A 22,817-nucleotide genomic window follows, 5' to 3' on the forward strand; every position below is an offset into this window, starting at 1 on the left:
TGGGGAGCCCAATGTCACTTCTGTTCAAATTTTCATTATTCATTATTCTGTTCAATTCAAATTATTATTAATTGAAAAATACTTGTTATTTATTAACAGGCTTCTTGAGTGCAATAGTACGCAATAAATAAATCTATACCTCCTAATCGCGATACATTTTAACTGTTTAGGTACGTCTTTGGCAAAGCTGATAATAATTTTAAGCCGTTTTTGAACGAACCAAGTTTGACAGTTTCGTGACATTATTTTTTGAGGTTATGTTGTGATCTAAAAATTCTAAGCGAATTTGATTATAATTTGTGGTTTAATTTTATTAGCTTTTATCACAACTGTACAATATGTTATCTCGTAGCTGGAGGCATTTATGCCGGCGATATTCCCAGGCTGTTACATTTAGAACCACCGAAAACTCACCTGTAAGATTGACCTCACCTCCAATTTTATAACATACGCTTAAAATTGCGATGAATACAATATTTACACTAGATTTGTGCTAAAAGATTTGCTCTATCATGAAGTTTTAACTGTGCAGAAGTGAATTTATGAGAACATTCAAACTTACTATTTTAACCATTGCAGGCTCAACACAATGACAAACAAGTAGGATTATTCTACACTATGAACCCTGACTTGTGCAAGCAACTGTTTAGCCATGGAGGCTTTCCTAAAAGTTTTATGAAGCAGACTAAGACATTCACTGAAACATCCATTATGGTGAGACAACCGGCATTGGACATCATGGATTGTATAAAAGCTAGTGATATGAACCAACCCGCTATTCGATATTTAATATGTATCCTTTTTTATGTAGATTAAATGGTAAGTTTGATGGCATTTGTCAAAATTCTCTGGTTCATAGTACTTGTAACAAGTATTTATAAATGACAAGTAGGTATTAAATTGTAGGAACCAAAAAAAGTTTTCAGAGATCAGCATATTTTCACTATGAGCACCAATAGAATCAAACATGGATATTACTTATGTAGTGTGAAAATTGTATTATTGATTCCTTTTTATCTGTTCATTTTTATTTGTTGCAATAAGCCTCCTTAACAGTTACATTAGATGGTGAGAAGGGATCTGGCAAGTCACTGACAATGGCTCACTTGCTGCACTATGCTCACGAGGAAGGATATTTGATTGTACATGTGCCTTGGGGTAAGTTGTATAGTTTGTAGTTGTTTGGGAAAGTCTATATTTATTTATATAGTAAAAATTTTTGAGTCATGTAAATTAGCCCACACTAGAATTAATTTTACCCTTTTGATCATGTTCAGCTCCTCTAGCATAGATCAGGTGAGTCAATGCTAAAGGAATCCATCAATCAAAAACTCCAATATTTTTCAGTTTTGCACTTGGGTTAAAATTTTAGCTTTTCTTATTTAGTCTTATAAGTTCACTGGAAGGCAAGTTTCATATTTAACAGAGCAAGCATACTTTTACCTACTTAAAAACGAAATAATCTTCCTACCCAAAAAGTGGAGCACAAGCTCAGTAAGATGTGTGAAAATATGAAGTATATCTTTCCTTCTGGCAGTATCTGAATGGCTTAGAAGAGTACCTCGTCACAAAGAGATGTCCAACTCCCAGACGCACGAGGGTTTCGTCGACTTGCCGCTTGACGCTGCTGCCTGGCTTCTTCACTTTAAGGCTCAAAACCAGACACTACTCAAAGATGCAAATGTAAGACTCAAAATACTTTAACGTGTGAGAGACCTGAAAATCTTTTAACATCGAGTCCACCTGTCTTCTGCACCTACTTCTATATGAATGCTGGTCTTTCTTTGGCTAGACATACCTATTAGCATGTTACATAAACATTATAGCATAATTTGTAATGTAATGAAGTATTATTTCCAGCTTATTTACATAAATATTAAATTGTTTAGTTTTATTTGCAGCTTAAAATTTCTAATGAGTATGTATGGAGTAAGCGCGAGAAGACTGAGGTGGGCGCACCACTGTCTGAACTTGTAGAACTCGGCATCAGTCGTGTCAAGTACGCGTGTGACGTCATTGACGCGATCGTCGATGAGATCAAGATTCTATCTAGCAACAAGCAGTAAGTATCAGGCACAAAGAGAAAGAGACATGTTTTTTTATGCATATGAGTTAATTGAAGCATTTCATTGTAAGTGGAACTTGCAGTGTACTGAGATGTCCTATAGTGAAGAAGACCAAAACATATCAAACATTCATCACACTTTGATGCTTCTATTTCATTTATATACATTATTTTTATGTACGTTTGGTTTGCCGTAAAATACAACAAACTGGTTAATAAAGTTTCTTATAATTTAATATTCATTATAATATTGCTTTGTTCTAGGTGTAAAACTTTTGTAGCAATTGATGGTTTCAACTCATTCTTCTACCCTTTAACGAGATTGAACACACCCACTAAAAGGAAAGTCAAACCAGAGGAAGTCACACTTACTTCAACCTTTTTAAAACTCACTAAGAATGATTGGGTAAGTTAGCAAGTCCTACATATATTTAGCTGTAAGTGTATATTTATATAAGTTTTAGTTATCTATAGTATTAACCATTTATTTTTTATAGACAAATGGCGTCATTGTTGTCACTGCTGATCAACTAGCAGTTCCTGATGATCATCAAGAAAGTTACCTGCCTAGATACTTACTGTACAAAAAGGTAATAAATAGGTACCATCTTCTTGAGTCCCAATTCCAGTATTAATCAGTTACAAAATACTTATCCATAGTCTTCATGGTCAGTACTGGCTGATTGATGTTATGATGCTTAACATTATTTCACAGTCAGTACAAGGTAAATCAACTATTATTAGATGATAATGACAAATTGCCTTTTTTTCAGGGCTTTGAACACCTAGATCCTTTTGTGCCAGTACAAGTAGGAAGATATACAGACAAGGAGTTTCTTACTTGTGTCAGCTACTATAGGGACAGACTATGGCTCAGAGGTCCCACTGAGATTGAGGAAGAGCTGAAGTTTACCAGTGCTTGCAATCCTTACCAGTTCATGGAACAATGTGCACCTTTGTAATGTAGATTTATATTTATTTAAGATTAATATAATGTTGTAGTTGATATACAATTGTTTTATTTATTTCATAGGAAGGTAGCTAAACATAGGAAGAAATATTTTGGTATAGTTGAAATGAAATCTAAGTAAGATGATTAGATTGGATTGATCTTGCTTATTAAATCTTGAAAGAGGTATTATGGATACAAATTAAACACTAATGGTGAGTATAAAAATTAGATAAATTAAAGAGAAAGTTTTACTTGGTTTTTATTTAAGATTAAGTTTAGAAATTATGAATGGAAAAAGATGAGGTAGGTACTTATTTACTCTGAAAATTAAACAACATTTTTTTAAATAATACAAAGGCAAATTCGATTTTAATAATTTATTTGCTGAACATAATATCTACAGAGCTGGAGCTTACAACAAAAACTTAAACATCATAACCGACGATGTGGCGTTTGCCGATGCACTCTCCGATGTAGAACCAGAACAGAACCTCAGCACCAACTAGCACATTTAAGGTCGCCTGCTTGACAGACTGGTCCTTCCAGGCACCACTCTTCGCGCTGGTCAACAGTTTACCAATACCAGCCTTGATCTGAGGAATTTCACTTAGTTTGGGTGGCGCCAGCTCAACTCGGGCGTACTTCATGAAGATGTTGAACTTCGGGCGACCCGCAGCGAGTGCCGCTGAAACGTAATTTTGACTTGGTTAGTTGTCATTATGTAGCAGTTATGTTCAGATTTATATATATCTGTAGCGTAATGAAAATAATACTGTAATAGATAAGATTTTGAGCCAAAAATTGTCCGCATAACCTTCAATTTGGTAAAAATCTGAATTACATAATAACGTTAGTAACAAGTACACAAAACCATGGGTAATAATTACGTATAGATTTAAGACATAATATTAATACTTACAACTGATGAGACTCGGTATCTTTCCTACTGCACTGGCCATTTTGTTAATTTAATCAAAACAATTGAAGTTTAATCAAAAATTTGATTTCGGAATGGAAATGGAAGGACACCTATCTGTCAAACTTAACTCGGTTCTTTTTCGATATTGACGTCTGAGAGATGCACTAGATTAATCTACTAAATCAATGTAAATTATTTGTCACAAAGCTACTAAATTGTTAGCACAAAACTAAAATTTATTGAACGAATGGCCAAATTATTAATATCTAATTTCTTAATAACTAATTTCATGAATCCTCATAGCTTTAAATGAGCGCAAACATTTGAGGAGACAACATATTGTTGAAATTCGATAAATTAATCATTGTAAATAAACATACATCTTGATTACACTTTGCAATAATGTAAGCATTATGTAGGTAATTAACTGATTTCAACTATTTATTTATTTTGGCTGCATTGATTTTTGTTTATGAGCAACATTTACGATGCTACGTCGATGATTTTCTGTCAAACACGTTTGTCAAGTGGGACCGGTGATCGAAATATTTATTAGATAGAAATAGACAATTATTAGAAGAATAAAAATTTATAATAACAAAATCAGAGTCAATTCTGATTTCCTAAATCTCAGAAATGTTTCGGCGTGGTATGTTTACAATATAATACATAGATTCATTCATGAGCGTGGCCTGCACTTTTTACTTGATTTCTTACTTTTTTAGTGGATAATTGTTGTGTTGGCAAGTTATAAACGTCATTTTTATGTGCAACTTATATTATAGTTATAAAAAAATAGCACGTAAATGTTATATTTTAACAAAAAGTGTAAGGACACGTCATTGTTGAGCTAGCGACGCCGGCCATACAAATCGCCATAAAGGTTATTCGATATAATCTACAGCATCAATTATACCCATTATAAATGAGTAATCATTCCTCTACTGCGTTATGAAAACGCCCCGATGCTTATTTGTGATAACACAAACATCACAATAGCACTGAACCAACCCCATTTCGTGAGCAATAAAGTTTGAATAATGTTTTCAGCGGCGTTCCTGGTACTACTGGGTTTATTATCGATAAGCAATGGCAACACACTGCAGGGCACCATAGATGTGAAGCGCTTGCAGACTATCCTTGAAGAGAATATCAGGAGCAAAGACATCACCACACTGTATTACTCACTCAGAGGTCTTGTGCAGTTAAATGCTAATATTCCCAACATTTGTGAGGTAAGTTATAACTATAATCAAAACATTTGAGAACAAAATGTTTGCCCAAATGAACAGTTTTATGTATTTGTTTTAGTAAATTATATTATTATGCCTATTGTGGATACATAATGGTTTGTACTGTAAGGTTTAAAAAAAACTAAAACATTGAAACAAAGTTAATTAAACCTTATCAAGACCTCTATACTAACAAATCTTTTTCTAATAGGATTTCAAGACCATCAAATTTGACATCAAGAATATAGAGCAAGTGTTCCAGTTGACAAATGCTGCTGCTCTTTCTGGGTGTCAGAACTCCCTGAGGCCAGATGTACTTGCCACTGCCACTCAGGTCTTAGACAAGAAAGATGCCACTATTGCAGACCTATACCATGCAGTATATACTCTGAAGGCAGTTGGCAAAGGCTCAGTATATGACAAGGAAGATGCCTTGAAGAATCTTATTCAGTTGTTGAAGAAAGATGACTCCCCTGCTAAGTAAGTTCTGATTAATTAAATTAGCTACTTATTTGCTTTCAGTAAAGTCATAATTTGTTTTATGGCTAGTGATAAAGTCACTATAAAAAGAAAGAAGTACTCTTAAATGAGTGTTTTGCTTAATCTGTCATTGACTGAGTATTGCATACTATCCAATGATTGTTTTATCAGATGCACAATATCTGCATACATAACATTAATTCACAACAAAGTAACACTGTAATATTTAATGTTTAAGTTCTAACTAAAAATAAAACTGCATTTATACATGCATATTCTGAGTACAGAATATTTTTAAATTGAGGTTTTTTCCAGCTATGGCTATGTGTTCGCGCTGTGTGAGCACATGGGCTGCACCGCATGGACTGTCACTCACGCGGAAGGCGTGCTGCTGGCGGCCGACGAGAGCGACTCCAAGGCGCTGCACTTCGAGGGAGGCTTGCCTGTCACCTCCAACCTGCTCTCTTCCATCATGAGGTACTCTATAGCTTCTTAAAAAATATTGGGATGGAGACAAATAACATTTGGAAATACAATTGAGGCAATTGTGCATAGCCCTACAATAGAATATGAATATGTGAATTGTCGATTTTAGGTCTTACAAGGCTCAAAAGAAGCCCTCTCCCCTGAGCGAAGAGCAACGTTACAAGTTCGCTGAGTACCTGCTGTCACGTCGCTCTGTCAACTCGCCTAAAGGTGTCACGCTCCTGCTCGAGGCGGCTACAGCCCTCGCCGACGATGTGGTACTGTACCTTTACAATTTACTTAAATCCTATGCCATTCATATCAGATTGATAATATTTTGAATGTTTTTGCCATCAGCCTGCACCAATCAGCATCGCGATCAAGGGCAAGAAGTACATCACATCTGAATCGGACGCTATCGAGTTCTCCATCACCGACTTGATCGGCCGCCCCGTCCGCGGCCTCAAGCCTGATGAAGTCATCGCTCAGTCCGGCACCCGCCTCGCTGACGACGTCGTCGTACTGTCCAAACAACCACTCACACAGAAAGCCAACGAGCCGACAACTTTCGTTCTGAACTTGAGCAAGATCAAGGCTCAGTATGGCCTGTACAAAATTGCGTTGAGCGCTGGCTCTAAGTCTACCAGCGTCAATGTTGCGGTGCTCGGCGAGATCCAAGTGAACAGCGTTGAAGTCGGTATCGGAGACGTGGACGGCACCACCAGCCCCAAGATCACAACTGTCGCTTACCCTAACAAGTTATCTGAGAAGCTTCAGGCTGATCACCTGCAGAAGTGAGTACAATACGATCCTCCAATGTCGCGTGGAGGCGATAACAGTATTATTTAGTATTATATCTACTATGTTGTGCTGTAAATTATGTTATTCTCTAAAAATATTACTAAACTGTAGTGATAAGTGGTAAACTAACAGTAGTATTAAAAAATACTAAATACTCATATAATGGAACTATGTAATCCTTGTGTAATCTTGTATGAAAATAAACGACAGTCTGTCTTTTTTGTTTTAATACATTGTACATGTATTTGTACTGCAGGGTGTCGTTAAAGTTCAGTGTCCGTGACAAGTGGAACAAGCCCGTGTTGGTGCAACAGGCGTTCGTGAGAGTGGGCGCGGCGGTCGGCGACAGTGAGACCATCTACGTCGCAGAGCCCGACAACACAAAGGCTTACAAAATTGAACTGGTCAGTATGACTCAACTAGAGTAGTCGCTAGACAATCCTACGATTATTCGCCATTCCCTGTATCAGCTAGTCGAATTTCCACCCATTTATTTGCCCTGAAACAGTTAGTTAGTTATAAACTCCTACCTGTTACTCTAATGTGAAATTTCAAATTTTCTTGCTCTGATGCAAAATTTTACTTTAGATGTTTCATAGACACTAGTGCTTGCTGTTCAATATGAGGAAAAAATACGAATAGCGACTAACTAGGCAACTCTGTAGCTATTAGCTTATGTATATGTATAATAATAGTGTATAATTCATATGACTAAGCAGCAGGTACTGAACAATAGTAGATCGTCAAGGCGAGATGAATCAGTATTAATTGCTATGTATATTATAATATATTATGAATGATGTATTTGTTTGCTTGATGGGGATTTTACCACATAATCTAGTATCTAATATCGTAGTGGGTAACCGATAAATTTAATTTACGGCCTTGCTAAATGTCTTATGGATACCAATTAATTAAATAGGTCTTGCTATTGAAATCATTATCTTTAGTTATAACAAGGTATGATGTTAGATGGATTAGGATACTACCTAAAAAGTTATGCCAAAACCACGCATATTTATTTTAAAGATTATAAACGGAAATATGATGTATAACAGTAATAGTAATTTAATTGCCTTGGTGGAATTGCAGTCGCGAAAAACTAACTGATTTTAAAATGAATATTGTTTGTACAGAACGTGGGTGCTATCGCGAAGCACTTGAACTACGCCAGCGGCAGCTACTCGCTGACCATGTACCTGGGCGACAGCGCGGTGTCCAACCCTATTGCCTGGGCCCTCGGAGAAGTGCACTTTAACTTCGGCAAGGATGCTAATGCCGTCGGTAAGTCACACAGTTAAACACCTTTCACTTATATTTAACGAGATTGGTAACCTTTGTCGATCACAATGTTATGTTTACTTAGTGATTTACCTATTTGTATCTTATATCTACCATATAGTAGTGTAACTTTTACAAAATATTTTAAAAATGTATGTAAGAGATAAATTTTGATTTGTCGGTTATGCATTAACGGAACAGTTAGCTGAAACCGAGGATAAGTTAATCATATAATTTGATATATTCCCCCAGGGAGCCTCGAAACGAGCACAGACAAGCCTCACCGCGGTCCCCTACCGGAGATCTCTCACGTGTTCCGCTCCCCGGAGGCTCGCCCGGCGCGGCTGGTGTCGGACGTGTTCGCGGCCGCGTGCGCCGCGCCGCTCGTGCTGCTGCTGCTACTGTGGGGCCGCCTCGGGGTCAACTTCGGCAACTTCCCCTTCACGCCCAGCGCTCTCGTGTTCCACCTAGCGCTCGGAGGTACGCTTATCGATCATACTACACTAACGTTACAATGGACCCCTTCACTGATAAGCTATGCATTCGATTACTTCGGTGTATTTACATTTGCATCGTACCTTATCAGCAATGTCGAGCTGAGGTCGCGAACTCGAACTCGGGCTTTTATACAAATTAAATTAATTTAAGGTAATTCCAAAGTAGCATAGCATCTCGTATTTACATTGTAGAAAAATACATTTTTGATTAAAAAACTGGAATATCTGGCATTTTATATGAGTAACTTTAATACCATATTATTAAAATGTCGGTATTTGTATTTTAGATGTCACTATTGAATTGTTTTTGCAGGCTCCCTGGTGCTGTACGGCTTCCTATGGCTGCAACTTTCAATGTTCGAGACATTGGGATACATGCTGCCGCTCGCCGTGTTCACGTTTCTATCGGGACACCGTCTACTACGTCGCCTGGCGCAAGACAAGGCTCACCAGCGCTAACGCCTCTCTTAGCATTTTATACAAATTATTCACAAACTTACATTTCTATAACCAACTTAATGAAATGACTCGCTCGATTATACTTCTAGCGACATGTTCTACAGACTGAAACTTAAACTGCTAAAGAAGTAACTGATCATCATTATTGGTTGTAGTTTGTAGAAAACTAGATCGTTTTTAAGAAAATCTTGCACAATAAAACGAATTAAATATCTTAGAAAACCGACCTACCATTCGTTCGGATAAAATGACACACTTGCAGTGCTTAATTTTACTTGTAGACTTTATTTATATATTTGTTATTATTGCAATGTTCTAGTGACATAACTAGAATATAAGACACTCGTGCAATGTGCGCCAAGGCTAGTTTATGCAATGTGTTCTGTAAATGAGGTGTGATGAGCTACAATGAGTAGTAACGATGTCCAATGTATCATTGTTCACATAAGTATGCATTTATAAGTCAGGATGTAGTAATGCGTGGTCAGTGCATTTGTGATTTGATTCATTTTCGTTCTTGTTACTTAGAAACTGTGCAGAATTTTAGGGGGAAGGTGATATAGATTTTTTTAAGTGTAAGTTCTGTACAGTTTCTGTGTAACTAAAATCCATGTAATATAATTTTAATAAAAGTAATGTAAATCGTTATCTATGTTTTGTTATTTCAATATCCATTTCGCCAATATACGAGTCTCCAACATCAATAAACAACAATAATGAACTTTATATTAGATGTATAGTCATTTCGGTAATGACGACATTAAAACCAAAAGGTATGTATTGATTTCTACCAAGAGACCCATCAAATAAAAGCTTTGAATACTATAAAAAATTAATTTATTTCAGGAAAAGCTTACATTAATAACTTTATTTAACATCTAAATTACACATTCAAAATCTTCATATTTAATTATACCTATCACAGAATTAATCATTTACACAATCTTTACACTTATTACAAAATATATTATTAACTTAATTTTAATTAAGGTACGCAGCAATTATATTTCTAAAAGTAATAAAAACAGTTGGCTATTTTAATCTTTCTAATTAGCTAATGTTAAGTATCAAATTATAATGTACTAAATGCATTTTACTTTGTAAACACATTTACCTAACAGCTAATAGGTACTGATGGAAAACCAGTAATGCTGGTTCAAGCAAAATCAGACAAAGTTCCTTAAATTTAAGATAAAGTAAAACATCATTTTAAACATTCCAAGGCTTAATGCAGTTATATTCTACACAAGTCAATAATAGTTGCATATTTTGCGCTCCGAATTAGTTGCTTGCAGCAACTGCTTGTTAAGGCGTAACAAGCAATCAGCTCCACAAAAGAGATTCTATAGTATTTATTCGAATCAATAATACTGTCAGTCACTGAGAATGTTAGACAATTTTTCTTAAAATTCAGCATCTAGTGTAAACACGTTGTCCATCTGGTTGGCCATGACGCCACATTTTTGGTACTCGCCAACCTTCTTCTCAAAGAAGTTAGTCTTGCCCTCCAGAGAGATAAGATTCATGAAGTCGAATGGGTTCTTGGTGTTGTAGTGCTGTAGACAGAAGACAATTATTATATTAATGCTTATACAGGGAATAACTACACGCGTAGTAGGTTAGTGGATGGCGCACGATGAACTCACCTTCTCTCCGATGAGCTCGACGAGCAGGCGGTCAGCGACGAACTCAATATACTGCGACATGAGGTCACAGTTCATGCCGAGCAGCCTCACGGGCAGCGCGTCTGTGAGGAACTCCTGCTCGATTACGACGGCGTCCTTGATGATCTGCAGCACGCGCTCCGCGCTCGGCTTCTGCACCAGGTGCTTGAACATCAGGCACGCGAAGTCACAATGCAGACCCTGGATGAATAAATTTATCAGTATAGAATTAATCAGTCGTATTGTTAAACCAAAAATAAAACATGACATACTGGCGTACAAGTATATTTCCGGCGCTGATATTCATGTTTAACTAATTATGATATCAAAAAAGCATCCAATGATGAACTTCATCAAGCAGTTATCACACTTCTGCTGAACTCATCTAGGTATTTTTGTAGATAACAAATATGTAACATAGACAGCTTAGTATTATCTTTGACACACATAGATATAAAAGTTCACTGTATAGGCATACTATAATATGTGTTATCAGAAGCTAAAATTCTTCTTTCATGTAAATAAGAAGTATGGAAACTATATCCATCATGAGACAATTTTACTAAAGTCTTTAATGCTCACCTCATCTCTAGATATTAATTCATTACTGAATGTCAGACCAGGCATCAGTCCTCGCTTCTTCAGCCAGAATATTGAGGCAAAGCTTCCTGAGAAGAATATACCCTCAACAGCGGCGAAAGCGATGATGCGCTCACCAAAGGTGGCAGTCTTACTGGCGATCCACTGAAGTGCCCAGTCTGCCTTCTTCTTTACACATGGCAGAGTTTCAATAGCATTGAATAGGAAGTCCCTGATAAGGAAAATTTTACATATAATTATTTAAAACATGACTCTATCCAGTTATATATGCTAGCAAGCATTTATCAGTCTCTATTTTAACTTATTAGAGCATTGGTAACAATATACAAATTAGTTGTTTTTGTTTTACATATAGCAGAGTTTCATTAGCATTGAATACAAATTCCCTAGTGTCAAAAAAAAAGAGAAATGTATTAGTCACAGTCCTAATCAAACTACAGTAAAGTGTATAATCAAGGACAAATAATTACCTTTCCTCAGGTTCCTTTACATAAGTGTCAATAAGTAGAGAATACATTTCTGAGTGGACGTTCTCCATAGCAATCTGGAAGCCATAGAAGCACCTTGCCTCTGTGACCTGCACCTCTTGAGAAAACCTCTCTACCAGGTTCTCATTGACAATGCCATCTGATGCAGCAAAGAATGCCAGCACATGCTTGATGAAGTGCCGCTCACTGTCTTTCAGATTCTCCCAGTCAACCAAATCCTGTATAACATTGTAATCATAAGTCAATTATAGTTCTGAAGCCATTGTTAAAAACAAAACAAGTAACAAGAATTGAAATAGGAAGACTTACAATGTTGCATCATAATAAAACAATGTTGTTACTTGTTTGATATTTCTTTGAATTTCAACAACATTTCAGTGTTATTCAGAATGAAATGCATTTATGTATTGCGTATAACAATTTCCGTTACTAATGAACTACGCCATGGTCCGTTAGTTATGTGACGCCATGAAATAGAAATCTAGAATGTTCTGTAAAAAAAACACCATTGATAAGGCTGAACTTACCTTAGATAAGTCCACTTCTTCTACAGTCCAAAACGAAGCTTCTGCTTTCTTGTACATTTGCCAAATATCAGGGTATTGTATCGGGAATATAACAAAGCGACGCGGGTTGTCTCTCAGCAGGGGTTCCAATTGTGGGTCAAATTCAACCACCTGCTTGTCCTTATCATACTTTTCAGTTTCCATATCCATTGCCTTAACTTTTACATTTTCATTACGCGAAGATAATACATTATTCTTTGCCGGTGACTGTAAATAAAACAATAATATGTAGGTATAAAAACAAGTAGGAGGAACATTATATTTCTGCACTTGATGAAATATTCGTCTAGAGGTTACTAAACGGGTACCTACTTAGGAGTAGGTACTTTTTACTACACAGTGAAAATCATTAATTTATCTCGATAAACAACTTACCTTCAGGTGTACATTGCTGAAATCATTTAGAAGATTCTCCTTGTCCACGATTGGAGCCATTTCAATTGTATGCGGAATCTATTTGCAATACACAAGAACAACAAAATATTGAGTCAACTACAAAGAACTAAACCCACTACTAGCTGAGTTAAATGCTTATTATTGTACAATAATGTACAACATACATGCGCTACACTTCACTGACTTTACTGGCTTGCTTGACGTATTTTTATTGCCACCTCGGGGATGTCTTTCCCTCCAATGTTTTGATTTTACCGTTCCGTAGTGAATGTTGAATTTAAGTCAATTAAAAAGAAAAGCTATTCAACTTGAGGTTTTTCGATTTGAATTTGTCAAAATCATTAAATTTTAGACGATAATCGTTTTTTAAACTAAATTCCAGTTTATAGACTTTGTTTATTCAACTAAAGTTAACATTAAAATAATAACGAACGAACACTCAACCATTTACACTTAGCTTTCAAAGTAAAATTCGGAACAAACATCTGTTCACCGGTTCATTGACCAGTACCAAAACAAGAATTGGCGGGATTTTACACAAGAATAAATAAACGTTGTATTTGTAAGTACTGTAAGATAAATATGTAGGTACCACAATCAGGTTTGAAATAAATTATATATTGTGTCATACAAATTTGCTTTAAAATAATTACCTAAAACGGAAAATATACTTAAACGCAGTTTACTTTTTACCCGCCAAAAATAGTCCTATAATTCTATTGGTCTGTTTATATGCCAATCAGAGACAAGTTTTCTACTTTGCCTTCGCGAAAGTTTTAAATTTTCATTTCAATCCGGGTTCGATTCCCTAAGATTGTTACGTATTGGAAATTGATTTTATTTCTGGAAAAGAGTAGGTATTAGGTAAGTTTATACCTAAATCTTTGTTGCACTTGGATAAACTGCCTATATTTTCTGATCACTATTCATATGGCATATTTTTTTATTTACAGATCATTTATTTAGCATTTTTTATTTACAGATCATTACTCCTAACAACGAGGGCTTAATCAATTGTGTTAGTAGTCTATCTAGTCATAAAATAAGTAGGTAATTTGTGTTATTAGTTATTCTTGCAAGGTGTGAATAGCGATCGTCCTCTTATCTATAATTATTGTGAGGTTTGTGTTTAGTTATTGAACACGCTGTCGACTTAATACTGTCAGCCGTAGCTATCGAGTTTTCTTGTCTGTCTCAATCAACTGAAGACCATGGCACAACATAAAGGAGATCCCATAGGTCACAGTAAAAATATTATACACATAATATTAAAACAAATATTTTTTCTGCACAAAAGTTTTATTGTCAAAAAATTACATTTAAAGGCCTTAAGTTTATAAAAATAGCATTTTACTTCCGTAAATACTCCTTATCGTTATCTATCACAGTCATAATTGATTTAAATTACTGAACTAAGTTACAAGTCACACAAAAACTTGTTAAAAGTTAAATAAAACTTAATTCAAAAAAGTCAATGACGCAATTTAAATGCTCTATCATTACAGTTATATTAGTATGTTTTTACTATTTCATTTAATCTTAATTAAAAGTAAAATAGATAACAATATTATCTAAGTCATATATCAAAACCATTCATTCAAGCAAAATGCTCAATTATTGTCAACTCAAAGCGACTGCTCAAGTTACAATATCCTATACTGGATCTACCAGTGGATAGAACATCAACTCATACACTCCAAAAATATTTGATGGACACCTATAATACTGTCAGTCATTGAGAACTATAATTATTGCACAATGTTGAACTAATTCAGCAGCAGCTTAGAATTCAGCATCTAGTGTGAACACGTTGTCCATCTGGTTGGCCATGACACCGCACTTCTGGTACTCAGCCACCTTCTTCTCAAAGAAGTTAGTCTTGCCCTCCAGAGAGATGAGATTCATGAAGTCGAATGGGTTCTTGGTGTTGTAGTGCTGTAAACAGAAGACGATTATTTTATAAATGCTTGTACAGGGAGTGACTACACGCGTAGTAGGAGTGGTTGGCGTACGAGGAACACACCTTCTCTCCGATGAGCTCGACGAGCAGGCGGTCAGCGACGAACTCAATATACTGCGACATGAGGTCACAGTTCATGCCGAGCAGCCTCACGGGTAGAGCGTCTGTGAGGAACTCCTGCTCGATGACGACGGCGTCCTTGATGATCTGCAGCACGCGCTCCGCGCTCGGCTTCTGCACCAGGTGCTTGAACATCAGGCACGCGAAGTCGCAGTGCAGACCCTGGATGAACATACAAAGAATATTAGTATTAAGCTTGCATTTAAATCAGAACTTCGAATACATAATTATTTTTAGGTGTTTATGAACAATAGTAAGACTATTTCACATTATCTATTATAATATAGAAAAATCAAGGAATGTAATAATGCTATGTGCAAAAATGTGCACACCACTTATGCTGTTATCAGATACAAGCTTTGTGAGTAGGCTGTTTTATGAATCTGAGTTTATGTTAAGTGGGTGTGAAGATAAGGATATACGTGAGCTGATAACTAAGTTTTAAATAATGACAAACAAGTTATAGATTGTATAATATTACAAACCTCATCTCTAGATATTAATTCATTACTGAATGTCAGACCAGGCATCAGTCCTCGCTTCTTCAGCCAGAATATTGAGGCAAAGCTTCCTGAGAAGAATATACCCTCAACTGCAGCGAAGGCGATGATGCGCTCACCAAAGGTGGCAGTCTTACTGGCGATCCACTGAAGTGCCCAGTCTGCCTTCTTCTTTACACATGGCAGAGTTTCAATAGCATTGAATAGGAAGTCCCTGATAAGGAAAATTTTACATGTAATTATGTGAAACATGACTCAATCCATATATATTTGATAATAAGCATTTATGAGACATTATACTTAGAGCATTATTAACAGCATGCTAATAAGTTCAGATTTCAGAGAATGTAATATATCAATTTTGGATGTTGATGTATTAACAGATAATAATTCAAATAAACAGATAATTACCTCTCTTGTGGATCTCTAACATAAGTGTCAATAAGCATGGAATACATCTCCGAATGTACATTTTCAATGGCAATCTGGAAGCCATAGAAGCACCTTGCTTCAGTGACTTGCACCTCCTGGGAGAATCTCTCCACCAGGTTCTCATTAACAATGCCATCTGATGCAGCAAAGAATGCCAGCACATGCTTGATGAAGTGCTTCTCGCTGTCTTTTAAAGTCTCCCAATCATATAAGTCCTGAACGACAACACAATAATTATGTCAAAAGATAACAAAACTATTTTAATTAATATTAAAGTTAGAAACCTGTATAATTACGGACACTTCTATAAATAAAACCTAGTATACTTACTTAATTTAAATTCCTATATTAACATCACTAACGTAGCTTTAGAACCTTATAGAAATTTAATTAATATGTAAAAAAAAAAGTTGCATTTTTACCTTTGAAAGATCCACCTCTTCGACGGTCCAAAAAGAGGCCTCAGCTTTCTTGTACATGTCCCAAATATCGGGGTACTGTATCGGGAATATAACAAAACGACGTGGGTTGTCTCTCAGCAGTGGTTCCAGCTGTGGGTCAAACTCCATCACTTGCTTGTTTTTATCTTCAACGTCCATATTTTCTCCTTGGACATTTTCATTACGTGCGCTCAGAATATTATTTTTAACAGGTGACTGTAAAGATTATCATAACTTTTAGTAAATATATACCATAACTCCTGGAAAGTCACTGCAAATATTAACTAAAACTAACCTTCAAGTGCACATTGTTGAAATCGTTGAGCAAGTTCTCTTTATCAACAACGGGAGCCATTTCGTAATATTAAATCACACTTTTGTATTCTTAAACAACAATTGAAGAGCTTCAAATTCCGACTTTAGCAAAATAACGAAGCAAATGACAGCCTTGATGAAGATAGGTATTGATACTGATGTTAACGGACTGAAATACTGAGTTCGTTCGATGTATTTACATTCACCGGCTATTTTGAGACTACGATTTCCCTCCAATTTTTTTGGCTACTTCCGAAGTACACGTCAGTGTCAGTGTAAATGGGTTATAGACAAAACAAAAAAATACGTTCGCCGGCTTCGCCCACAAAAATGTAGTTATTATGATTTTTTGTTTTTCTCTTTAACGTAAAGATACACATCTAAATAGCTGTTAAAGACGATTAATATAAAAATTATGTTTTCTTTTAAATTTTGCTCTTGTTCTACGGCTTTTAATATACTCTTCGGACCATCACATATACAATATTGTTTACTTAAATTTGACCATTCACGTTTTAGTTCTAAAAAGGGCGCTATTCATTTAGGCGTATTGAATATATTTATTTTCTCTATATCTAAGAAACTACCGCACTGCAGTAAGTGTGCAATGTATTTTAGGCGTTTTTATAATTTTATAATTGTTTTTATAATTACATAGAACTCCCTAGAAAAATTATAAGCGCCTAACAAGGTCTAAATTATCAGGCCCGCCAAAATAGCATATTAATCGTATTGGTTATCTGTTTAACCAATGGAAGATTTTAAAAAGTATGCGTTCATTTTTTATCAAATAAAAGAACGCATATGTTTAGTTCCCAACCATATACGTCATGTGCGTGGCTCTGGTAACTGGTATATGCTAATTTAATATGCTTTCTTTTCAGCGTATTACAGCTGTTGCTTATATTTATGATACACAAAATTGTTTTGCGCGTTATATAAATATAAGCAAACGAGTTGGTGGAGAGGATTGTAAAAATATTTTATTCTGTTTGTTTAGACCCTACTTCCTATATTCACAAGGCAAAATATTTTTTTATGGCGCAGCTGATGCTTCCATGTAAATAGAGAGCCAGAAAAAGTTAAGAAAACCCATGCTTTCATTATGCGATGAAAAATTTCGTACATCTGGCGCCATGACATTCGTCGGGCCGGTGAAAACTCGGGTCAAGTCGAACTTAGAGACGCAAAAGTTGACTTGTCACCGCCATTGGGCGCCGTAGGGGTGCCGACTGTTTGAAACGGAACGTCATTTCTGTCAACAGTGTCATCTTGCCTCGCAGTTTCACTAAAAGAAAATAAATCGTTTATTACCTCTTTATAGTACATAATAAGTAATATTGTTTAAAATGTCAGATAACGACGATGACTATATGTGCGAGGAAGAAGAAGATTATGGATTGGTAAGTTTTTGCATGAAGAAAGATACTTTGATAACATTATTATGTTTGTGACGTTTTGCCGATATTCAGATTCTCGTTTGTAATAGATCACTTCTCTATTCAGCATTTTAATAGTCAACGCAGTTATCGCAGTTACAATTGTACGTCGTTAAAGAATATATTTAGGATAAAAAAAACCCATAACCCCTTTGTCTCAATAATCTAGTGAACATGAAGATGACATGTTTTTGATGTTGCAGGAATACTCGGAGGACAGTAATTCTGAGCCAGATGTGGACCTGGAGAACCAGTACTACAACAGCAAAGCATTAAAGGAGGATGAGCCGAAAGCAGCTCTGATCAGCTTCCAAAAGGTTCTTGAGCTTGAAGGTGGCGACAAGGGCGAATGGGGCTTTAAAGCCCTTAAACAAATGATCAAAATTAATTTTAAATTGGTAAGTAGACGGACTATAACGTAACCAAGCAATAAGAATGGTTTAAAATTTTTAATATAACATGTCTGGGATGTTGTAATGCACTTTGACAAAGAAAAAAATAAGTTATATTTGATATAACTAAAACTAATTGCTTGAAATGGTCATCCTCACAAAAAACATTTGTTTGCAGGGTAACTTCTTAGAAATGATGTCTAGATACAAACAGCTGTTGACATACATCAAGAGTGCTGTCACCAGGAACCACTCAGAGAAATCAATCAATTCTATTCTTGATTATATCTCTACATCAAGAAATGTGAGTATCACACTGTCTCTTAAGAAACATCATCATCATCACATCAAAAAATACAGTATTTACATGGGAAGGGTTTCCACGCGGACAATGTCGCTGGTGGCCTCTTGTCTGGTAATATAATTAAAGACAGAGTCGCTTGAGCATCTGGAAGGAGAAAGAAGGGTGTCCTATATTAGTTTACTCACTCCTCACTTGTGTGAAATATCTGGGGCAAGTCCCAAGTGGTTCTAATCTAAAGCCCTTAATATTGTTATTGTTACTTACAGATGGAATTGCTACAAGACTTTTATGAAACAACACTGGAGGCACTGAAAGACGCCAAGAACGACAGGCTATGGTTCAAGACTAACACTAAACTAGGGAAACTGTACTACGATAGAGGAGACTTCAATAAACTTGCTAAGATACTCAAACAACTTCATCAGAGCTGTCAGGTAATGTACATTTAGATTTAAACCCTATGTAAAATGCTTAAAGGTACCACATATTCTTTACAATTAAAGACTATGCAGTAGTATGATTGCTAAGTTACAAATATAACTATGATCAAGTAGGTTTAGTTATTCTGTTTGTTTTCTCATTGCTGTAGGGTTATGTTGCCTACAGATTATTGACACATTACAGTAATATCCCTGCAGTTCAAAGCATAATGGAACACACTTTGTTGTCAAAACTTTGTGTGTGTAATTATATGAATCAATATAAATAACTAATATTTTACCCATTTTGCTTTATTGAATTATTCGTTATGAAATTGAGTAATACACAATGCTGACAAAGATCTCGGGTTCATTTCCTATTAAATTGCAAGATAAACAGTTGTTGTATCATATTATTCTAAGTGTTAGTACATCATTTATGATGATACATACTTTCAAGTTCAATTGTGTAAAATTACATGTTTGCAGTTATTATTAAACTCTTTATCAGCAATATGTGACTTAATACATTTAAAAGACAAATTGTCGTCTTTCAAAGCAGTGCAATAGATTTATCTAATAATGTCTGATGTCCCAATGACTGGTACTTATCTTAGGGGTGGGGTGGGTGCCAGCTAATAGCGGGCTAACACTTAGACCGCCATTGATCCTTTGTATCACATATTTGCCTTGAGTTGGGCCAATTTATGTGGTCAATGTTTTCAGATTTGTGAGAAGGAATATTGATATATAATAAGAATATTATGTTTTTACATTAGAGTTTATTTTGATGTTGTGATCTTGTTTCTTTGTGTGCTTTTTTTTTTATACTATATACAGATTACTCTGTTACTTTGAAATGTACAATGACTTGGATATAAATCTGTTTATGTATAAATAAATAAAATAAATAAATATCATGTGATTGGTACTTCAATCTCAATGTTGTTTTCCAGACGGATGAAGGTGAGGATGACTTGAAGAAAGGCACGCAACTGTTAGAGATATACGCACTAGAGATACAGATGTACACCGCACAGAAGAACAACAAGAAACTAAAGGCATTGTATGAACAGTCATTGCACATCAAGTCTGCCATCCCTCATCCTCTTATTATGGGAGTTATTAGAGGTAATATATTATTAATAAATTTTGACTAACTAGCTTGTATATATTTTGTCTCTCTTAGGCTGACTTACTCAACCTATATACGAAGACGTATTCCGTCCACTCATAGCTTGTTCTGCAATGCGAAATACCAAAATAGGTAATAAAAAACACACATTATTTTCACTATAAAAATTTGCTCATAATAACTAACTATCTCTTGTCAGCCTTATTTTAGAAATAGCGAGATACTGTACTAAATTATTCTATACTTGTTATTTATTCCTTCTGATGTTCTATGTTTAGAATGCGGCGGTAAAATGCACCTACGCGAGGGTGAATTTGAGAAGGCTCACACGGATTTTTTCGAAGCGTTCAAGAACTACGACGAGTCCGGCAGTCCGCGGCGGACCACGTGCCTCAAGTATCTAGTACTAGCTAATATGTGAGTTAATGTCAATCATCACTATCATAATACTTTTTTCCATGACTGTATTTATTCTTGTTGTGTTCGCTTGCTTAATTAAAAATTATGTTTCAGGCTCATGAAATCCGGCATAAATCCTTTCGACTCGCAAGAAGCGAAACCTTATAAAAACGATCCAGAGATTCTAGCCATGACGAACCTCGTGATGGCGTACCAAAATAACGATATTAACGACTTCGAGTCTATTCTCAAACACAATAGGAACAATATCATGGACGACCCCTTCATCAGGGAGCACATAGAAGACTTGTTGAGAAACATTAGGACTCAAGTGCTGATCAAACTGATCGGACCGTACACTAGGATCCATATACCGTTTATTTCTAAGGAGCTCAATATCGACGAGAAGGAAGTCGAGAATCTACTCGTTACGTGTATTTTAGACAAGTGAGTATACTGGTGGAATTCCTCAATTACGTAAAACAATGTGACATTTTCAACAGGTGGTTTGCAAGTTAACTAAGGTAGATGATATAATAATGCATGTTGTATGTTGTATGTGTGCAGCACGATCAGCGGTCGCATCGACCAGGTGAACTCGGTGCTGGAGCTGGCGAGCTCGGCGCGGGGCGCGGCGCGGTACGCGGCGCTGGACAAGTGGACGGCGCAGCTCGGCGGCCTGCACCTGGCGCTCGCCAACAAGATGGCCTAGCGCCAGCCGCCCGCCGCGCACCCGCCGCCCGCCCGCTCCCGCCAACCACTAGTGCACGAAACTAATACATTTCGGAACTATTGTCACTGAGCTTTTACGCCTCGTCCGACGGCGGAACTCTTCTAAAGTACGCTTCCTGAAATACGTATTAGAACGATTAAACAACGAACGTCGTTCTCGAACGTTTCTTGTTTGTGGTTCTAATTGATGGACATTCGAAATACCTATCGGCTCGGCTGTGCGTTGTGAACTCTCAAGTGCGATCCTGTGTTACTTGTCAATAGATAACCTCTTTGCTACTCATTCTTAGGGCTTGTTTCACGGTCCCGTTGATACGAGATATGTAGTCGCGTGGAGTTTCTACTGCTATCTATTCTGTCTTAACCATTTGTTAAATCCAACAGATTGCAGTGTTTTATTTATAAGCTCTTTCATAGAGTTTTGAAAGTCCAGTGATGTTTTTTATAATAAATAGATATACTCAGCTCGGTTTTGTATTGTGCTCCCTGTTTTTCCAAGGACCGACGCTAATTGGACGGAAAGGCAAATAATAATACACATACACTTGGATCTGTGTACAAATAACACTTTTTTTATTTAATTGAAAAAGAAATACCAAAAACGCGATCACGAATAACAAACTTTAAAGAATTTAACAACTTTAAAGAAACAAACAAATACTACCGAGTTTGACATTTGGTCTAAACAGTTTCATATTATCAAATTAATGTTCATGGTCGCGCTACAATAATCCCTTCAGCTAGCGCCGGTCCTACAATACACTTTACCAAAAAACAGAAGTTTAAGCATCAATTTGAATAGTCCACTTTAATAAATCGTCTTATGACAATGATCTTGATATTATAGTCCAACAACTTAGTAAAGGGTCTTGTACCTTTATACAAAATTTATTTAGAACATCAGTAATCCGCAGGCTTATGCAGCTGATGGTGGCCTGTTTGTACAGTGTCTGTTTGTTTTGGAAATACACAAAATTATTATTTATCAATCTAGATTGCGCATTCCAAGGCTCTCTACAAAGTTATCAGACTATAATAATCTTAATATTTGATAATTGAATCAAAACATGAATTGTAACTGAAAATGTGATTGTAATTAGTGTAAAGATTGGATCTTGTATGTGATTATGTGGTGTTGTGAAAGTACATTGTACCAATGTTTGTAATTATGATAACACTATTGACAGGAATGAACGATATTTCTCATTTTCAGTGCAATATGTTTGAAAATATACCATTTCAAATAAAGTAATTGTTTTATTTTACCTGGTAACCACTATGAGAACTATTCCCAACAAGGTCAATACAATGTTCTTTATCACCCTGGGGCATTGTATGTTTCTTTCTCGTAAAGAGAGTAGTCCA

General features: G+C 36.0%; 6 protein-coding genes across 6 annotated transcripts; 3 read left to right on the forward strand and 3 right to left on the reverse strand.

Annotated features, from left to right (window-relative positions):
* Positions 1 to 235: 235 nt before the first annotated feature.
* mRpS29 (mitochondrial ribosomal protein S29) lies at positions 236 to 3,078 on the forward strand. The gene is made up of 8 exons (XM_076119035.1): positions 236 to 416; positions 580 to 793; positions 1,066 to 1,158; positions 1,538 to 1,683; positions 1,902 to 2,062; positions 2,330 to 2,471; positions 2,563 to 2,655; positions 2,839 to 3,078. Exons 1-8 carry the CDS (start codon positions 339 to 341, stop codon positions 3,025 to 3,027), a joined length of 1,116 nt encoding a protein of 371 aa, XP_075975150.1. The 5' UTR covers positions 236 to 338; the 3' UTR covers positions 3,028 to 3,078.
* Positions 3,079 to 3,379: 301 nt separating this feature from the next.
* Positions 3,380 to 4,097, reverse strand: ATPsynG (ATP synthase, subunit G). Its single transcript, XM_076120200.1, has 2 exons — positions 3,937 to 4,097; positions 3,380 to 3,702 (listed from the first exon to the last, which is right to left on the reverse strand). The coding sequence occupies exons 1-2, from the start codon at positions 3,974 to 3,976 to the stop codon at positions 3,443 to 3,445; spliced, it is 300 nt and encodes a 99-aa protein (XP_075976315.1). The 5' UTR covers positions 3,977 to 4,097; the 3' UTR covers positions 3,380 to 3,442.
* Positions 4,098 to 4,432: 335 nt separating this feature from the next.
* OstDelta (oligosaccharide transferase delta subunit) lies at positions 4,433 to 9,799 on the forward strand. The gene is made up of 10 exons (XM_076135957.1): positions 4,433 to 4,585; positions 4,987 to 5,171; positions 5,380 to 5,648; positions 5,964 to 6,125; positions 6,244 to 6,391; positions 6,471 to 6,907; positions 7,171 to 7,318; positions 8,051 to 8,198; positions 8,448 to 8,675; positions 9,006 to 9,799. The coding sequence occupies exons 1-10, from the start codon at positions 4,573 to 4,575 to the stop codon at positions 9,149 to 9,151; spliced, it is 1,884 nt and encodes a 627-aa protein (XP_075992072.1). The 5' UTR covers positions 4,433 to 4,572; the 3' UTR covers positions 9,152 to 9,799.
* A 172-nt stretch (positions 9,800 to 9,971) lies between these two features.
* On the reverse strand, positions 9,972 to 13,081 carry LOC142987300 (ribonucleoside-diphosphate reductase subunit M2-like). The gene is made up of 6 exons (XM_076135969.1): positions 12,845 to 13,081; positions 12,431 to 12,676; positions 11,886 to 12,121; positions 11,398 to 11,626; positions 10,798 to 11,016; positions 9,972 to 10,707 (listed from the first exon to the last, which is right to left on the reverse strand). The coding sequence occupies exons 1-6, from the start codon at positions 12,902 to 12,904 to the stop codon at positions 10,555 to 10,557; spliced, it is 1,143 nt and encodes a 380-aa protein (XP_075992084.1). The 5' UTR covers positions 12,905 to 13,081; the 3' UTR covers positions 9,972 to 10,554.
* A 1,064-nt stretch (positions 13,082 to 14,145) lies between these two features.
* On the reverse strand, positions 14,146 to 16,858 carry LOC142987315 (ribonucleoside-diphosphate reductase subunit M2-like). Its single transcript, XM_076135995.1, has 6 exons — positions 16,613 to 16,858; positions 16,300 to 16,533; positions 15,857 to 16,092; positions 15,431 to 15,659; positions 14,889 to 15,107; positions 14,146 to 14,800 (listed from the first exon to the last, which is right to left on the reverse strand). Exons 1-6 carry the CDS (start codon positions 16,670 to 16,672, stop codon positions 14,648 to 14,650), a joined length of 1,131 nt encoding a protein of 376 aa, XP_075992110.1. The 5' UTR covers positions 16,673 to 16,858; the 3' UTR covers positions 14,146 to 14,647.
* A 1,011-nt stretch (positions 16,859 to 17,869) lies between these two features.
* On the forward strand, positions 17,870 to 22,700 carry alien (COP9 signalosome complex subunit 2 alien). Its single transcript, XM_076135983.1, has 8 exons — positions 17,870 to 18,035; positions 18,275 to 18,469; positions 18,642 to 18,767; positions 19,034 to 19,201; positions 20,143 to 20,317; positions 20,600 to 20,738; positions 20,835 to 21,167; positions 21,288 to 22,700. Exons 1-8 carry the CDS (start codon positions 17,982 to 17,984, stop codon positions 21,430 to 21,432), a joined length of 1,335 nt encoding a protein of 444 aa, XP_075992098.1. The 5' UTR covers positions 17,870 to 17,981; the 3' UTR covers positions 21,433 to 22,700.
* Positions 22,701 to 22,817: the final 117 nt, after the last annotated feature.

This window comes from Anticarsia gemmatalis, chromosome 1 (assembly GCF_050436995.1).
Source record: "Anticarsia gemmatalis isolate Benzon Research Colony breed Stoneville strain chromosome 1, ilAntGemm2 primary, whole genome shotgun sequence".
Classification (NCBI taxonomy): Eukaryota; Metazoa; Arthropoda; class Insecta; order Lepidoptera; family Erebidae; genus Anticarsia; species Anticarsia gemmatalis.

Coding starts and splice junctions, on each gene's coding strand:
- alien (XM_076135983.1), top strand. CDS start 17,982: ATGTCAGATAACGACGATGACTATATGTGCGAGGAAGAAGAAGATTAT. Junction 18,470..18,641: donor TCAAAATTAATTTTAAATTG/GTAAGTAGACGG, acceptor ATTTGTTTGCAG/GGTAACTTCTTAGAAATGAT. Junction 19,202..20,142: donor AACTTCATCAGAGCTGTCAG/GTAATGTACATT, acceptor GTTGTTTTCCAG/ACGGATGAAGGTGAGGATGA.
- ATPsynG (XM_076120200.1), bottom strand. CDS start 3,976: ATGGCCAGTGCAGTAGGAAAGATACCGAGTCTCATCAGTT. Junction 3,703..3,936: donor GATACCGAGTCTCATCAGTT/GTAAGTATTAAT, acceptor ATTACGTTTCAG/CGGCACTCGCTGCGGGTCGC.
- mRpS29 (XM_076119035.1), top strand. CDS start 339: ATGTTATCTCGTAGCTGGAGGCATTTATGCCGGCGATATTCCCAGGCT. Junction 794..1,065: donor CGCTATTCGATATTTAATAT/GTATCCTTTTTT, acceptor CAGTTACATTAG/ATGGTGAGAAGGGATCTGGC. Junction 2,063..2,329: donor ATTCTATCTAGCAACAAGCA/GTAAGTATCAGG, acceptor GCTTTGTTCTAG/GTGTAAAACTTTTGTAGCAA.
- LOC142987315 (XM_076135995.1), bottom strand. CDS start 16,672: ATGGCTCCCGTTGTTGATAAAGAGAACTTGCTCAACGATTTCAACAAT. Junction 16,534..16,612: donor TCAACAATGTGCACTTGAAG/GTTAGTTTTAGT, acceptor TAATCTTTACAG/TCACCTGTTAAAAATAATAT. Junction 16,093..16,299: donor AAGAGGTGGATCTTTCAAAG/GTAAAAATGCAA, acceptor GTTGTCGTTCAG/GACTTATATGATTGGGAGAC.
- OstDelta (XM_076135957.1), top strand. Junction 6,908..7,170: donor CAGGCTGATCACCTGCAGAA/GTGAGTACAATA, acceptor TTTGTACTGCAG/GGTGTCGTTAAAGTTCAGTG. Junction 8,199..8,447: donor CAAGGATGCTAATGCCGTCG/GTAAGTCACACA, acceptor ATATTCCCCCAG/GGAGCCTCGAAACGAGCACA.
- LOC142987300 (XM_076135969.1), bottom strand. CDS start 12,904: ATGGCTCCAATCGTGGACAAGGAGAATCTTCTAAATGATTTCAGCAAT. Junction 12,122..12,430: donor AAGAAGTGGACTTATCTAAG/GTAAGTTCAGCC, acceptor AATGTTATACAG/GATTTGGTTGACTGGGAGAA. Junction 10,708..10,797: donor TCGAGCTCATCGGAGAGAAG/GTGAGTTCATCG, acceptor TTCTGTCTACAG/CACTACAACACCAAGAACCC.